At 46.2% G+C, this 17624-nt stretch overlaps 1 protein-coding gene across 1 annotated transcript in view; it reads left to right on the top strand.

Moving 5' to 3' along the window:
* Positions 1-17624, top strand: part of LOC142934048 (voltage-gated inwardly rectifying potassium channel KCNH2-like) — an 88320-nt gene that overhangs the window by 36451 nt on the left and 34245 nt on the right. The window contains exons 5-7 of the mRNA XM_076078405.1: positions 941-1065; positions 7953-8032; positions 9319-9441. Of these exons, the coding sequence (XP_075934520.1) occupies positions 941-1065; positions 7953-8032; positions 9319-9441 (328 nt within the window). The remainder of the gene's footprint in view (positions 1-940; positions 1066-7952; positions 8033-9318; positions 9442-17624) is intronic.

Below are 17624 nucleotides of genomic sequence, written 5' to 3'. Positions count from 1 at the left end.
AAATATAAGGGGCAGCGAAACGCAATGGATTCCCCCTCACATTTTGTGTACTTCTGACTTTATTGAAGTGGAACAGGTGGAACCCAATCAACTGATTGCCAGGATAGGAAGAGAGGAAAAAAGGAATGGCAGGAGGGGAGAAAACACAACACGTAACAAACATGGTTTTATGAATAGTCAGAAGTTGAGGCACAAGAAGCAAGGCAATCTAGCCAAAATACAAAAAAAACGTAATATGAACTGCATTCTTACTTTACTATGAACTTTTTCTAATCATTTTATGCTTTATCCCCCAACATTAGTTACTGTCACCCGATCACCTTTTCCGATTCAGATTTTTTACCAAATCCCACTAACAGTCTTATATTTTTCAGAGGAAAAAGTCGTCGCTGTGTCCATCTTTTTTCTCACATTCACTAATTGTATCTCTCTTCATCGTCTCTACCCATGAAGTGGATGCATGCATGACAGTGGTTATGCATCCACCTTTCTTATGAATAAAACCTCTTTTTATAAACACAACATTTTTAAGATTGGTGGCTCCAGATCTTTAACAGGGGAAGCAAAAGCAAGCATCTGCTTTACACAATAAGTCGGCCAGAGCTGAGAGCAATACCCACTTGGGCTAAATTCCCAGATCAGGTATGATCTCAGACTACGACAGTGTGTTTGTGTTTCAACCTTGATATGGATCAGCACCAACCCCATTCTCTTGCCACCGATCCTTGCTATTGATGCTAGAGGGGTGCACAAGATCTCCGGTTGATTCTATGCCTGAGAAAAACATTGTAGAGGTATTAACAGTCAGATCAGTGGCACTATGCTGTTTGATAACTACAAAAAACACTGCTCGTTCAACGGACAGCTTATAAATGTACATTCTGTCTAGGAGAGAGGAGAGAGGAAGAGGCCCAGATGAAGATGACCGTCCTTTCCACAGCAAACATCCTTCCAGCAGGTTAGACGGCAGGCGTGGGACATTAAGACACTCCTCCTCAGTGGATGCTATCAAGAGCGGGCAGAGTTACTGGGAAAAGAGGCTGCAGCTGAGACACAGCTGTACTGGTGAGAACGGCACTGCACTTAACCCAGTTCAACCTCTCTCCTGTATGCAACACACTGTGTTCATAACTCAGTCTGAAATTGCAGTACGGATGATTGATGTTTTTTTTTCTTTATTTATGTGTGATGCACACAATGTGCCCAACCCTCAAGACACCAAAGATACACAAAGTGGCTGTTATATTGACTGGGAAAGGATTGTATATTGCTACTGGTTCATTAAAAGTTGTGGCCACCAGGGGTGACTGGGTCAACATCCGCCACATCTGTTGACACGTAACCTAGTGGTTTGGAGTTTAAAATCCCTTCTACATCAATCAGTACTGTCCGTAGGACCTCTTCTGGGACAGTTTGGGTCTGAATGGTGGCGTAGAGCACATCTTTCACTGATCTCACTTCTCTCTCCCAGACACCTCCAAAGTGTGGTGCACCTGGGGGGTTGAACTGAAACTTGATCTGGTGTTTAGCCAGATGAGCTTGGAGTGTGGGGTGCATGGTTTTGAATGCCTCATCTAGTTCTCTCTCTCCTCCTTTGAAATTAGTGCCCTGGTCAGAGCGAAGCTCTGCTGGTTTGCCTCTTCGTGCAATAAAGCGGCGGAGAGCCATCAAAAAGGAGTCAGTGTCCATGCTAGACAAAACATCTAGGTGCACGGCCCGTGTTGTCAGGCACTTAAACAGTATGCCCCATCTCTTCTCGTGGCGACGGCCAACCTTCACTGTGAAGGGCCCAAAACAGTCTGTGCCTGTGGAGTAAAATGGAGGCTTCAGCAGCCTCAGTCTGGACTGAGGGAGGTCTGCCATCTTGGGCACCACTGGAGTGGCTCTCCACCTCTCCGGTCCAGTCCAGTCCGGTCAGGAGTACTGATGGCGTTTCACAGCTTCACGGCCATGCAGAATCCAATATTTGCGGCGAAGCTCTGCAAAGAGGTGCTCTGATCCTGGATGATGGAGGCCCTTGTCTAAGTCCTGAATGATGAGCAGGGTCACTTTATGCCGAGAGTCCAGTACCACTGGGTGGATGGCATCTGGCTCTAACTGGTCGCTGCGGCGGAGCCTTCCTCCAATGCGGATGAGACCCACAGTTCCATCATACTCCGGGGCTAGGGAGAGCAGCCTACTGGTGGCAGATACTGGCTTACCGGCACACAAGAGGTTGAACTCCTCAGGGAAACTGTCCTGCTGGGCTTGTCTCAAAACGTCTCTTTCTGCTTTCTGGTAATCTTCTGCAGGAAGACTGTCTTGGTCTACTGCCGCCCCATGGTGGGACTGTGCAAACGCCTCTGTCAGTGCTCTGAAGGAGGTGAACTGGTTGGCGTCTGGTAGCAGAGGATTATGAGCAGTCATGGTGAAGCAGCTGATGGTAGGTTTTCGCAGTTCAACAGAATTCATTGTCTCTCCTGAGGCTGGCAGTGTGGGCCAGAATTCAGGTGGCTGCTGCAAGAAGTCAGGGCCCTGGCTCCACCTACTTTTACCGGCCAGTTCCAACAGTGTCTTCCCTTGCGTGAGGTCATCAGCTGGGTTGTTGACAGAGTCCACGTACCTCCAGGCACGGACGTCCGTCAGCTACTGGATCTCAGCCACTCTTGTTCCTACGAACACTTTGTATCTGCAGGAGTCTGACTGGAGCCAAGTGAGGACTGTTGTGGAATCTGTCCAGAAGACGACGTCGCGGATATTCACAGTCAGCTCTCTTTGCAGTAATGTGGCCAATTGGGCACCTGTCAGTGCAGCACAGAGCTCTAGTCTCGGCACTGATTGCTGTTTCTTTGGGGATACCCTGGATCTGGCAGTTAGGAAAGACACTTCCACACGGCCATGTGAGTTCTCTGCACGCATGTAGGCCACTGAGCCGTAAGCTCTCTCTGAAGCATCAGCAAAGATGTGCAGGTCTCGCTGGAGGTTTGAAGTGTCCATCTCAGGGCCCAGATAGAAGCGAGGCAGTGAAATCTGAGACAGATGCTGCAACTCCTCCTCCCATGTCAGCCATGGCTTCAGCACATCATCAGGCAGTGACGGGTCGTCCCAATCTCTTTGCTTTCCCCATAGTTGCTGCACAAGGATCTTAGCCCGCGTCGTGAAGGGGACAATAAAGCCCAGTGGTTCGTACAGGCGTGCCAGGACCCGGTACATATTTCTCATGGTGGGTTTGGGTCTATCCAGCATCCGATATTTAGCGGAGTCCCAGGGTGAGCTCTTGTGGGTCCGTGCCTGACTCGTTGAGCCACAACTCACTGTTTTCGGATCTGGCTTCTTTGGGCAGGTGGCTAATGACCTCAGGGGTGTTACTGGCCCACTGGCGTAGTTCAAATCCACCTGTAGCCAGCAATGATGTCAGTTTGTCAACTAGGCGTCGGGCTTCTTCAACAGAGGAGAGACTCTGCAGGAGGTTGTCCACATAGAAGGACCTTTCTATGGAGATACGGACATCCTCCCCTGGCTGACTGTGGTCAAATACATGTTTCTGCAGTGCGAAAGTTGCACAGCAGGGACTGCAGGTGGTGCCAAACGGAAGGACTTGCCATGTGTAGATGCTTGGTGGTTCCTCTGTCTTCAGGTCGCGCCACAAGAAGCATAGCAAATGCTTGTCTTCAGGGAGCAGCCTCACCTGGTGAAACACGCCCTTGATATCACTGCTGACGGCAATGGTGTGCTCTCTGAATCGCAGCAGTACCCCTAGTAGACTGGAACTTAAAGTGGGACCAGGCAGCAGCAGCTCATTGAGGTTGTCTCCCTTATACGCAAAAGAGCAATTGAAAACAATCCTGTTTTTTTCATTGTGGCTTACCATGTGATGTGGTATGAACCAGGACTCTGCTGCATCGCTAAGCTCCTCCTCTGGCACTTTCACTGCATAACCCGCTTTTTCCAGCTTTCTGATCTCTGCGCAGTAAGCAGCTGCTCTTTGCGGGTCTCGTAACAGGTGTCTCTCCGTGCTGCGGATGTTGGCTAACACAGCCCCCTTACATGCCTGGAGCTGTGGCATGTTCTTCACCCTGAGGAGGGGAGTGGCGTAGCGCTGGATCCCATCGACGTCTACTCGTATGGTCTTTGCCTCCAACAGTTGGACTGCTTCCTGATCCTGCCTGGATCGTGTGGAAAGCTTCTCACTCCTGTAGGGAAGGACATATAGCTGCCACAATCTCTCTACACTCTGCAGAAGCTCAGACTCAGGTGAGAGGGTGGATATGTTTAGACATTGTTGTGCTGTTGACTGCTGCTTGATGTGCTTGGTTGGTCCCTGAAGCGTCCAGCCCAATCTTGTCTTCACTGCCGCTGGCCCACCTGGAGGTCCTAGACACACCGGCTCTACTGGAGTGATGAGGTGGGGGTAGTCTGACCCAATTAACAACAGAGGTTGCACTCTGTCTAGTGCCTGGAGAGGAAGGCCTCTTAGGTGTTTGTGCTTCTTCAAAAGCGCATTTATCGGGTATGTGTGCTCAGCCAGACCCAGTTGATCAGCAGTAAATGCTCTGTGTATCTTGAAGGACTTCTGTGGCTGGTCGGCTGGGGAGATGGAGAAAGACACAGCAGCGCCATGCAGAAGCCTGACATCCTGCCGAACAGTTCTGAGAACCAAATCCTATGGCTCACCAGATAGCTTAAGTCTCTGCGTTGCTGCTGGAAGGAGGATGGTCCGCTCCGACCCATCATCTAGGATGGCATGTGTCTCTAAGGTGTGCTCACCATTGCACAGCAACACCTTACTCACTTTGAGTAGGACTTGGCTGCACCCGGCCATCTGTCCAAGTACAGTACGTCATTGGTTGTGCTGACAAGGCACTCTCAGCTGCAGGTTTTATATTCACATCGTGCAGAACTTGCAGATGCTTCCCCTTACACTTCTGACACGTAAATTTCAAGCGGCACTGTGCAGCCTGGTGCGAGCGGCCGCATCTCCAGCATCTTTTGTTGATCTTGATCCAGGCTGTTTTTTGTTCAGCTGTGCAAAGCTTACACACTGGTCGAGAAAGTGCTGCGTGTTTAAGCAGTAGTGGCAGTATGCTTGGCACTTAGGGGTGGCTTCACTGCTGCTGGTGAGCTCTCAGGCTGGTCTGTAGTGTGCAGGATGCTGGTGCTCCTGCCACTCTTGCTCCTGTCGTGGTAATTCTCTGGCCGTGGTCCTGATTTGCTCTTATCCTCTCTGTACAGTGAATCGTACACTGTCTCTTGAATTTTCAGCTCATAGTCGAGCCAGTCTGAAAAGTGCAAGAGGTTGGGGATGGTAACACGCATGGGGTACAGGAACCTCTTGAACTCAGCCCGCATATCCTGAGGTAGCTTGGACAACAGCCATGTCACATGTGACCCACAGTGGAGCTCAGTATGTCCACTGTCCCCAAGCTGATCTAACATACCAACCAGTGCTCTCAATCGCAGTGCAAACTGCTTGAACCCACAGGTGTCTCCACGTGCGATGTTCCGGGCATCCATCAGGTCAGCGATTTTTCTGAGAGCTAACTGGTGCGGCTGGCCATATTGTTCAATGAGGCTAGCCATTGTGTCAGTGTAGGGCTGCAACGAGTTGGTGTAGGAGTCCGCTATGAGCAGCGCCTCCTCATACTTCAGGTGGTCCACCAGGATCTGATATTTAAAGCGCTCTGTAGCATCCTGAGGCAGCAGGTTCTCTAGGGCAACCTTAAGCCGAGCAAACTCCCTAGGATCTCCTTTAGTGAATGCAGGGATTTTGGGCGTAGGACCGCGGTACACAGTCTCCTTGTGGTGGGAGGGTAACGGCTTGCTGGGCAGTGACTCCCTCCTTGGTGGGGTATAGGTTCACAATACTCTGGTGTATGCATCCGGGAAACAGGATAAACTGGCTCTGGGCCACAGAGAGACTGCTCCTGACGTCTCGTCCACATGTCTCTCAGCGGCATTGTGAGCTCTGCCACAAGGTCCTGTGGTGGTGGTTGTGGCTGGTAAACAACATCTTCTGTTACAGGGGGTGGTGGCGGTGGCTAGTCATCATTATCCACTGGAGGCAGAGTGTTACTGCTAGCTTGCACAGGTGAGGGGAATGAGAGAGGGCGGTACGTGTCGTCAGCCTGCACGACGTGCTGCTGCTGAGGGGGCTCAGACGTCTGTGAAAGAGAGGGGGCTCTCTGTAGCAGCAGTGGTGGGTCAGGGAGTCGCCTGTGTATGTCCAACATCTGTTGCTGCAACCTGTGATTGTCTTCCATCAGCCTGTGGAGGGCTTCAAGGATCTCTGCCGCCATTTCTGCTGCAGGCCTCCGTCGATGAGAGGCAGGCGTACTCTGGAAAAGGGTGTCTGCATACTCAGGCTGGAAGGGATATTGAGCTGCCGCTCCCTGCGCAGCACTCCAGTCCTCATCTAGCCGGGGAGATGTGAGAGGTGTCATCCTGACTTTTCTCTCCGGGAAATTCTCCGCGCTGTAGTAAGGCCGCTGCTGTGCTGGCATGGAGACAGCGTAATCTTCCATCCAGGCTGGTGGCCATGTCTCTCGGCAGGGACGGGCGTCTGCAGGACGTGAAGTCCTCTGCTGATATGGAAACATCTTTAATCAATCCCACGGTGACCACTCTCATCCGGCTCGAAGGACCATTTATTGTATTGACTGGGAAAGGACTGTATATTTCTACTGGTTCATTAAAAGTTGTGGCCACCAGGGGGCATCGATCAGAATGCACTCCAGACAAGATGTTCCTTTGAGAGGTTTATTGACAATAGTCAAACAAGCAATTATGTGTGGTTCTGAAACAGACATACATGAAATAATAATTAGTAAAAACCTCTATACAACATTGGTTTCTAATTAGGACACACAGGGACAGAATACAGGCAGTGATAAACAGGTCCGGGACTCCTACAGTCACCACTTAGCAAACAACGAACAAGCTACTAAATATCAGAATAGATTGCCATGCAAATGACACAATATAACACTTATGACTAAATTAGACTAACACCAAACTTTACGTCTACTTACTGGTTGTTTGCACGCACACAGTCTTGAAAGTCAAACTCCGAACAGCAACATAAACTCTAATCTATTTACAGACACGGCCGTCATTTCGCGCCGCCACTCTCGTTCAAGCCTTTTCACTAACTCAATGCCGTTAATATTAGTCCGCGAGCAGCTGACTGCCGTCCTCTTCCGCAAGGGGCGTAGTGCGGTTCCTGCTCGGCTGCTTCTCCGAAACCCGTCTGAGGTCGTCCTTCGTCACAGTGGCCTATTCTTAAAAATGAAGGACTAATCATTCACAGGTGACCGATGTAAAATGTTCTAGAAGAAGACACTAAGGGTGACTGTGGCTAAGTGAAGAGCAGGGTTGTCCTTCAATCAGATGATTGGAGGTTCGATCCCCGGCTCTGCTACTCGCATGTGGCCTCCTTGAGCAAGACACTTAACCGTAGATAGTCTGATAGGCAGGTGGCACCTATTGTGTGAATGGGTGAATAATGACAATTAGTGTGAAAGCGCTTTGAGTGGTCGGAAAGACTAGAAAAGCGCTATACAGTCCGTTACTTAATAGATTGATTAGTTTATCAACTAACCTTTTAACTAAGAGCTGACAATAGACATACATATGCATATAGGTCTTAATCCAAGCAGCAGAGGTATATAGCTCAAACATTCAGTATTAATGTACACCTGGCTGCTTGTGCTACTGACCTGTAGTTTATATTGGTGTAATGTGGAGTTAGACATACCTTTATGGGTAATAGGTAACAAATAACACAATAGACTGCACAGGGAAGTCACATCCACTTCAGTTTCCTCTATTGTCAGTTGCAGTTTGTGTGTATGTGAGAAATACAAATTAATTTAATTAATTAATTAAATTTTTATTTGTAATTTGACTTTCCATTTTATTTGGCTTTTATATATGGTGACTCTGCAACAAACATTCTCTCTCCTTCTCTCCTTCAGCTGGTATGGTAACCATTAAAAAGAGCAGCGTGCCAGTTGGGACATCAGACACCGATTCACGCTGCCGGACCAACAGCCAGGTAATGTGTGCAGAAAGACGCAGATACCCTGCAGTTTACAAGATGTTCCAACATATGGAAGGAAAAATTAAAAATTCAGTGATACTAAAAGTTTGGAAATGTTAGAGATACTATATAGGCACTCGTAAATTGCTCTGAGTTGGATCATCACCCAAATGCCTAAAATACAGTGTAAAATGTAAATGTTATTAAGCTAATCTTTTGTTGCTTTCAATGTTTCATTGTGTGACATTGGGCCTTTCTCAATAGCCAAGTTCACAAGTACGGACTTGTGAACTTTTGGAGTATGGACTTGGAGTCTGGACTTGAAGTCCAGAGAACGCAGTAGGGACAATTGGAACAGCAGCTTACTTGATGACATCACCACCTCAGCTGGTCTTGCTAATGAGTTTAATCCGTTTTTTTAATGTAAAGTATTTTTACAATCAAACTAAATATGACAACCCTGCTGTTTTCATTTTCATTTAAAATAAAAAATGATATATTATTATATAAGTGTATTATATTATATACACATATATACATATATATACATACAATTATATTTATATGTATATATATATATATATATATATATATATATATATATATATATATATATATATATAATTGTATGTATATATATGTATGTGGATCAGATCCGGATTGCTGTACTCTTTGCCGACGAGGAAAACGCTACAGAGACGTCAATACCAGCGGCAAGTTTCAAAAAGACTCGCCGAGATCAGGCTGTTCTAGGCGGGCACCGTGAGCGCTGAGCCCCCGGTGCTGGCGGGGTTTACTGCCGAGATCAGGCTGTTCTAGGCGGGTAACATGAGCGCTGAGCCCCCGGTGCTGGTTTACTGCCGGTCCCGCTAGCAACACCTCACATCTCCGAAATCGTCGGAGCATATAAACCGACCACAGATTTGATGCTTTAACAACTAACTTCTCGCCTTAAAACATCCTAAAATTACTTTCTGTGACTTAACAACAGTAGTATTTAGAAAGTTTCAACTTCCAGTTGTGTGATTTCTCCTCCGCCATTGTTTCCTGTTGCTGGTGCAAAATGCATTCTGGGATATTTGGCTGTCCCAAGTACAGACAAGTCACCTCCGATGCATACCCGGTCAAATGGGCGGAGCGAGCCACATCCGGGCATTTGGACCGTGCTTGGCTTAATGTGAACTTTGAATTGGAACAGTACTTGGGCTGAGACTGATGACGTTTCGAAAGTCCACGAGTTCACAAGTACAGAGAAGTACGCATATTGAGAAAGGCCCTATATGTGATTTTTGCATATGCAGCAGATGACCCAGAGCCTACAGGACACAAAGACAGAGGCCTTTATGGCGTTACCTCCAGGTGAAATGAGACCTCCCTGCAAACTGATGGACAGAACACACCATGTCACTGAGAAAGTCACCCAGGTTAGTATGGATGACTTTGCACTCTAATGTTTCTGTTCTAAACTAGATAGACCAGCTTTGGTGTGTGGACCATGAAGGGTGCTGCTCCTCCTTCATATATATTGTAATGGAAAATCGTTTTTTTTCTTATTGTTGTGTTGTGTGCGTGTGTGTGTGTGTGTGTATACATTGCAGTTCACTAACAAGGACCACGCCAATAACAGTATGAGTTTCGAGAGGTTTATTGCATAATGGAATGATTGTTAGATTTAGGAAGTGGAAGGGGTAGAGGGATGAAGGGATGTAGGATAGGGGTAGAGGGATGAAGGGATGTAGGGTAGGGGTAGAGGTAGAGGGATGAAGGGATGTAGGGTAGAGGGATGAAGGGATGTAGGGTAGAGGGATGAAGGGATGTAGGGTAGGGATCGAGGTAGAGTTGTGAAGGGATGTAGGGTAGGGGTAGCGGTAGACGGATGAAGGGATGTAGGGCAGAGGGATGAAGGGATGTAGGGTAGGGATGGAGGTAGAGGGATGTAGGGTAGGGATGGGAAATTAAGGGATGTAAGGTAGAAGAAACGAGGAGGGTTATAGAAAGGAGGTTAGGCGAGCGATGGGGGACCGTTGGTGTCCGGCGGCTGGCGGGAACGGAGACTGTTGGGTGGGGGCCGTCTCTTAGGAAGCTCTGGCGGTGCAGAGTCCCCAAAAGATAGCCTCATGAGGACAGATGCCGGTGAGCATTTCTGATGTTGTGCAGGTTGAAGCGGATGTAGGAGAGGTATGCGGTGGAAGACCAACGACCAACAATCTTAATGATGTGGTCAGGAATTCCTTGACTCGAGGTGGCGCCAGTGCGGAATGAATGACCTGAGTAAAACTCGGGGGGTATTCCGGATCGGGCTAATATATAGCGGAAGTGGTGGTGGAAATGGGACCGCGTGGCCCCATTGCCCGTTTTGGTGATGAAAAGGGGATCTTGAGGAGAAGTTTTGCTGGCTTATCTTGAGATTAAGCAATCGCGGATGGGTTCATACGGACTTAGGTATGTGTCTAGTCGGAAGAGGTAGACCGTATTGGTTGGTCTTGCTGCATTTGAGGTGATAGATGACGGTGTCAGGAGGATGAGTTGAGATGTCGGACATGGTGGCATGTCGTGACGGATTGTGGTCAGAGTTTGAGGCGGTGAACTCGGAGCAGCAAGAACATGGACTCGACTACTTTGTCCATGAAGGGAGAAAGGTAGCCTGAGCGAAGAGTGTGGATGCAGCGGGTGAGAAGGTCCGAGGTGAGGGGCAGACGTTTAGGCATAGGCCGTGGTTCGGCTGTACGGAGACCTTTGAGTAACATCGCTATATGCGAGTGGGTAGAGGCTGGGCACGGCGTTCCTGAGGACAGTTTAGTCCATCCATCCATCCATTTTCCACCGCTTATCCGGGGTCGTAATGAAGTTCGTGAGGATAAGGATGTCGAGTGATGGGAAGGGAAGGTTAAAAGAGGCGTGGAAAGCTTTGAAGCGGTTCCATCCGGTGAAGTGCGATGAGAGTGGTTGAGGGGCGACGCTGTTGAGGATGGCATCTTGAGAGACGGAGATTAGGTGTTCCAGTTGCGGGGTCAGTTGAAGATGGTGGCTGAAAACGGTGGGACCGGAGTCGGCAGAGGGTCTGAGGTTGGCGCTAATCGTCTGAATTTCTGGAATGAGAAACGGGAATGTGAATCAGCGATGGAGTTGTGGTGACCTGGGATGTGGGAGGCTCGGATGATGAACTGGTGCTAGTCTCCGCATGAACATCATTATTTCTAGACAATGTGACCGTCCTTTATTGATGATGTCTACGACGGCGCTGTTGTCTGAGTAGACAGCAATGGTCTTTTTGGACCATTCATGCCCCCAAAGAATGGCTGCTACGACTATTGGATACATTTCAGAGATTGCGGAGGAAGGAGTAAGGGATGAGAATTCAGGCGGCCATGCGGCTGAGAACTACTTGTCGCCATAGAGGCCACCGAAGCCGATGGAGGGTGCTGCTTCTGTGTAAACCTGGATGTCTTCCGGCTTGGTGATGTGTTCGTCGTAGAAGAAGGAGATGCCGTTCCAAGAGGAGAGGAACTGGTGCCATAGCTGAGTAGTTTGAAGAGTTTTACTTTTCTGTCGGACTGGTGGAAATGGATATTGAGCTGGGTGAGTGCGTGCTTCAGTCGAGAGACTGTCCACTCGGAAATGCGGGATGTACGGGGGCCATCGGAGCGTTGGCGTGGAGGAGGAGGGTCGCTCCGTTGTTCGAGCGGCTGGATCTCGAACGGTTGGAAGAGCGCCGTTGTGGAGGGACGATGTCCCTCGGACGACGGAGTCGGCATCTCCCCCTGGGGTTGTTGGAAGGCGAAGGACCGACAACTTCCGAATTGTCCGAGGATAGATGTCGGGAGCCTGGGGGGTCGTGGATGGTTGATCTCAGCCGAGTTTGCTGGCGGCGAGAGATAATGGGAGACGGTGCCTGAACTAAGTTTATAAAACTAAATTTGTCACTCTCACATAAATCTGACATTATTACATATATGTGTGATGACTAATTAAAAAGTGCTGCCTACAGTCATCATCTGTGTGCTGAAGGGTGTACTTTTCTCTGCCCAACTGTGTGTTTGATATGTTCAGATTTTTTTCTCGTGGCTTCTGATTAGTTGACACTGCAAGCCGAAAATACCTGGACTGCTATCTGTTTACAGATTAGGTGATTTTTCACCCAATTAGGTGGCTTTAAGATGGACTTAATGTGTAAAATATGTGGAAGATTTTAATGTTTGAATGGAGTATGAAACAATAAATTTTAATTGAAAATGAAAAGGCAGCAGAAACAGTATCAATAGTCGAAAATGTGGGAAAGGGATTAACGATGCAAAATGTAGAGTAAGTAATGAAAGAAGTTCTAATGAGAGTTTAAGAGCAAGGACTGGGCTTAAGTGTACTAAGAAGGAGTTGAGGTTTCCTTCAATTTTCTTTGTTGGAATTAGGATAAAACATCAGCTGAGGACTAAACCCTCTTAGCACTTTTATGTTGAAAAACAAGGTCATTCCTAATTACCTGCTGGTTTACAGTGACTGTTGGGGGCTTTTATTTTGAATAAACAGGTTTATCCTGAGCTTCCTGTTAGGATACAGTTACTCCAAAAGGCTTTTATTTGGAAAAAAAGAGCCTCATCCTGAGTTCCCCATTAAGATAGTCACCTTCTGGGGCTTTTATTCTGAAAAAAAACAGGTCCATCTCTAGTTTGCTGTTAGCATAGAATGACTGATGGTGGCTTTCATTCAGAAATCATCATAACTTTCCTGTTATGATAGTAACGGTGGCCTTTGGGTAACGTAAGAAACATGAAATTCCCTCTCATCAGTGTTCATGCGTCAGCATTCATCTGCAACACGGCACTGTAATGCATCCAAATCTTTACACTCCTTTTCTGGTGTATGCCCTCAGAAAAGCTGCTATTCGGCAAGATCCACCTTCTTTTTTTTCTTCTTTTTTTATTTATTGCAAGACAGGAGACAATACATTGACATAACAACAAGAGGACGACAAGAACAGCGAGATACAAGACAGCAAACATATATAGTCATTGTATGGGAGAACTGTGTGTGTGTGTGTGTGTGTGTGTGTGTGTGCGTGTCTGAGTGTCTGAGCCTTCTGATATGAAAGAAAAAAACGTAAGAAAGTACATAAATAAGGGCAAATTACATAAATTTAAAAAATAATAAAGTCCGAAAAAATGTACGTAAACAAAGTTAGTGGCAGTATCGCCCCGTCCACTGGCAGCAAACCACGACCAGGGCACCATCAGGGAGCTCCAGAACAGGACAGTAGGATCAGTCAGGCCGGGTCAACCAAGTTGAATATTATTAAATTATTTCATTTATTTATTGTTTTTGTTGTTTGTTTTTTTAAAGACTGATAGGTCCAGCTTTGAGTTGCCCCCAGACCGTTTGAGGAGGGAGCTGGCCCAGTGCGGGTTTGAACCCTTTAAAAAAAATGGGTTAGGGTTAGGGTGGCAACCACTGCTACTGAGTGAGAAGCTGCGGGTGGTGGGGTTTAACGTGTCCACCGTCTCCTGGATCACTGACTACCTCACAGGCAGACCACAGTTTGTCCGACTGGGCAGTGTGCTGTCTGATACGGTGGTCAGTTGTACTGGAGCTCCACAGGGAACTGTTCTGTCTCCCTTCCTGTTGACCTTGTACACCACTGACTTCCAGTACAACTCAGGGTCATGCCATCTGCAGAAGTTCTCAGATGACTCTGCAGTGATCGGGTGTATAAGGGTCGGACGGGAGGAGGAGTACAGGGCAGTAGTGGATGACTGACCAAGACCAGAGAGATGGTGGTCGACTTCAGGAGGAAGACGACGGCTCCACAACCGCTGAGAGTTCTGGGAGAGGATGTGGACATGGTGGAGGAGTACAAGTTCTTGGGTGTCTCCATCGACAACAGACTGAACTGGAAGACCAACATCAACACTGTGTACAAGAACTATAACACCGTTACACTGTTGTTTGTTTGGTTTGGTTAAATCTTTGCACTATTGTTTAGTTAGTTAATTTTGATATTATCCTATATCATTGTATATAGTGTACATTTTTTTAATTAATATGTTTTACTGTTATTTTTATTGTATATATTGTGCATTTTTATATTTGCATTCTTTATATTTAATATTTTACTCTGTTATTTGTATTGCTTTACCTGTACCATAAATGCTGCTGTAGTGAAAAAACCTACCTGAGTCTTATTACCGGCCATGTCCATCCCTTTATGACCACAATGCACCTATCTTCTAATGGCTACTCCAGCAGAATGACGCCCCACGTCACTGAGCTCAAATCATCTCAAACTGGTTCCTTGAACATGAGAATGAGTTCACTGCACTCAAATGGCCTCCACAGCCACCAGATCTCAATGCAATAGAGCACCTTTGGGATGTGGTGGAACGGGAGACTCGAATCATGTATGTGCAGCAGACAAATCTGCAGCTACTGCATGATGCTATCATTACAATATTGAGCTCCGAAGAACGTTTCCAGCACTTTGTTGAATCTGTGCCATAAGGAACTAAGGAAGTTCTGATGGCAAAAGTGGGTTCAACCACATACTAGCAAGGTGTACCAAATAAAAAAGGGGGCTGGTAAGTAAGTATATGATAGTATGTTCAGCTGATCCTCCCTGATCCAGTTCCATAGAGTATCCTCCAGACATCTGAATGGACACATCAAGCTTTTGTGGCAGGAGACTTTCTTTGTGAATATTATTTTGTCTTCCTTTTTTATTTCTTCCTTTTGTGCAGTCCTGTATTGTATAATGACAATAAAGCTGAACCTTGAACCTGCTTTAAGCTCTGTTTTGGTCTCTGCAGTGTGCGAAATACATAGTGGCAATGGGGGGGTCCTCCCACCTAGTGCTCCAGTATTATGCTTAAGGCCTGGACAAATTTAATGCGCAATATTGACAATTTAATGGTTGCAAGCCAAGGCAACTGTACACATTTTGCACACACATCACTTGGACACTCACCTCTTTCTCTTAACACGGACACACATGCACACGCTCAAACCCGACACACAGTCCTCGGCTCGGCTTCTTCTGGTTGCTTTGCTGGTATCCAAGAAGAGGAGAGACGATGTCCTGCTTTGATCAGGGTTCTCCAGAAAGATACTGGATTAATTTTGTCCAAAGAGGGTCCATGTAGGCTGCTCACTTCACGCAACCTGTTGCGTCTCGGACTGTATGTGTGTCTGCTTAGTACGTTTTTAGAAGACATTCTGGTCACAATTTAAATCATTTTTAGTGATCCCCCAGACTTTTGCTATTGAGGCCTTCAGGGGGTCTGAAGTGTCGGTCCCCAAGAGACCCCCGTATTTTGCACACTGGTCTCCTGAGAAACATAGCTGGCTCTTAATCTGCTAATTGCTCCACTGTATTCACCAGCTAGTCACTAGCTTTGGGCGGGCAAACGAAGGGTTAACAGTGGGTTCATGAGTGCCTTTTCACTGAAAACAGCTGTCTGCTGCTGCTATAAACAAGGTTGATGAGAGCTGTGAACAGAAACATAAAAAATGAACATTACAATTGTGGGCCGCAAAACCAAAGCTATTTCAGAAGGTAGACGGGTCGTCCTTCAATCAGAAGATCGGCGGTTCGATCCCCAGCTCCTCCTTTCCATGTCAATGTGTCCTTGGGCAAGACACTTAACCTCAAATTTCTCCCGAAGGCTGTGCCATCGGTGTGTGAATGATTAGATAGTCATAGTGGGCAGGTGGTGCCTTGCATGGTAGCCCCTGCCATCAGTGTATGAATGGGTGAATGATGACATTTAGTGGTAAAGCCCTTTGAGTGGTCGAGGGACTACAAAGGCGCTTTAGTCCATTTATAATTAATAATTCTCATAATACTAATTTTATCCATTGTTATTATTAATTATGGCAGCTTTAAGTCTGTTAGAAGCATATTCAATGTGAAATGTTTTGAGAACCAATTTAAACCAGTTTATTCATTTGTCCGTGCCCATTCATGTTTCTCAACAAAATAATTCATAAAAGTGATAAATGATAAATATCAGTATTAAATGACACACTTAAGTTGTTTTATATACTGTATAAGCTGTGCTTGGATCGTAAGTCTTAGAGTTAGATTGAGATATTGCTTTTGTGACATAACCAGATAGCGTTGGTGATTTTAATCTAAGCATACCACTGAAAAGTAAAAAGACATGAAAAAAAGCAACAATATAAAATAGATAAATTGGTCAAACAGCAGCGGAGGTTGTTTTAAAATTGGAGAACATCACACAGCATTTATGTGCACCTCCATGACTGTAAAGGGGCACCGTCTTCCTCTCTGTCCCCCAAACCGTCACCTGTTTCAGTTGGAGAGCTCTGATGGGACATTCTTCTGTTCTGTGGCGCATTCTGGACGACGTGAACTTCTGATAACCGTATAGTTCATTTGCCGTGACCAGGAGCGTTTTGATCACATTACTGATGACTTCTGAGATTGTGTACCTGAATAATACCGTAACACGTATGTACTGGTGCTAATGTTGCCAGACAACTAAGAGGTCAGACTTTTTCCTCACACATTTGAACTCTCAGCAGTGCAGCCTCCACATTTTTCTGTCATTTTAAACGTTTTCCAGAATGACTTTTGTGCAGAGAAGAACTTTCACAGACTGTTTACAGTCACTGACGACCTGATAACATTGCCGACATATTTTGACATCAATCTACATGCAGAAGAGGTTGACTTTAAGATAGTATGTATTGTTTTAGTTAAATACTGGCTGATATACTTTACATTGCATTTTAGTTGATGGTTTATCATTTACAATGTGTACCTCCATTGTTGTGTCTGCTTCTTGAAGTCGGAACTCCGACTTTGAGTGACGTTCTGTTGTATTTGTTCTTATAGTAGTTGTCTTGAAGGCAGCATGAGACATCCAGGGTATTTGTAGCATTTATATGTCCCACTGACGGACTTTGTCTTGTAGTACATCTACTGCCCTTATGATACAGTGAAATATAAATGCAATAAACTCAAATTAGATTTTACATTATTTTTTTCTAAAATGTTTCAGCAAGCAGTTTAATTCTGTGGGAGCTTTAAAAGTGCAGTGAGCTGTTCAATGGATGCTAATGGTTTGATCCTTCATCCTTATGTACTAAATGTCTCTCTTTGTTTCTCCATTAGAAAAAGAAGGGACAAGGTCACAGATAATGCTATCACTGTGGAAACAATGTAGGTGACTGCCCTTAAAACTGTGCCTGTTTGTTTGTGTGTGTGCGTGCGCGTGTGTGTCTGCTGATTGGATAGGCTATTGTTAGCTTAGGAGGGCACAAACGGAAGCTCGAGGGTCTGCAGTGGAGCTTGTCCAAAAATACCAGTGAATGTACACCAGCAGAGTCACTTCGCGGTCTGTCGCGGTGAGTCTCATATAAAACTCAATGTGACCCTGTAACACTGGTTCTGAGAGTGCTGCAGGAATGAGTCCTAAAGCCTGAAAATGAGTCTTTGAGTGGGTTTTTGGTTTTGAAATAGGAGCTGTGGTTAAAACAAGTTTAAGAGATTTTAACAATTTCTTCTACGACATAAATTACGTCGGAAATACCCCATTGGTGAATTCTGAAGCTTTTACATATCTTAAAAAAGAAGATTTCTAACAAGTGGCTAACA

The sequence above is a fragment of the Anarhichas minor genome, unplaced genomic scaffold (genome assembly GCF_050575085.1).
Source record: "Anarhichas minor isolate MPS153535 unplaced genomic scaffold, ASM5057508v1 ptg000006l, whole genome shotgun sequence".
In the NCBI taxonomy this organism is placed as follows: Eukaryota; Metazoa; Chordata; class Actinopteri; order Perciformes; family Anarhichadidae; genus Anarhichas; species Anarhichas minor.
The sequence above is the reverse complement of the archived record's forward strand: the minus strand, read 5'-3'. Positions and strand labels throughout refer to the sequence as shown.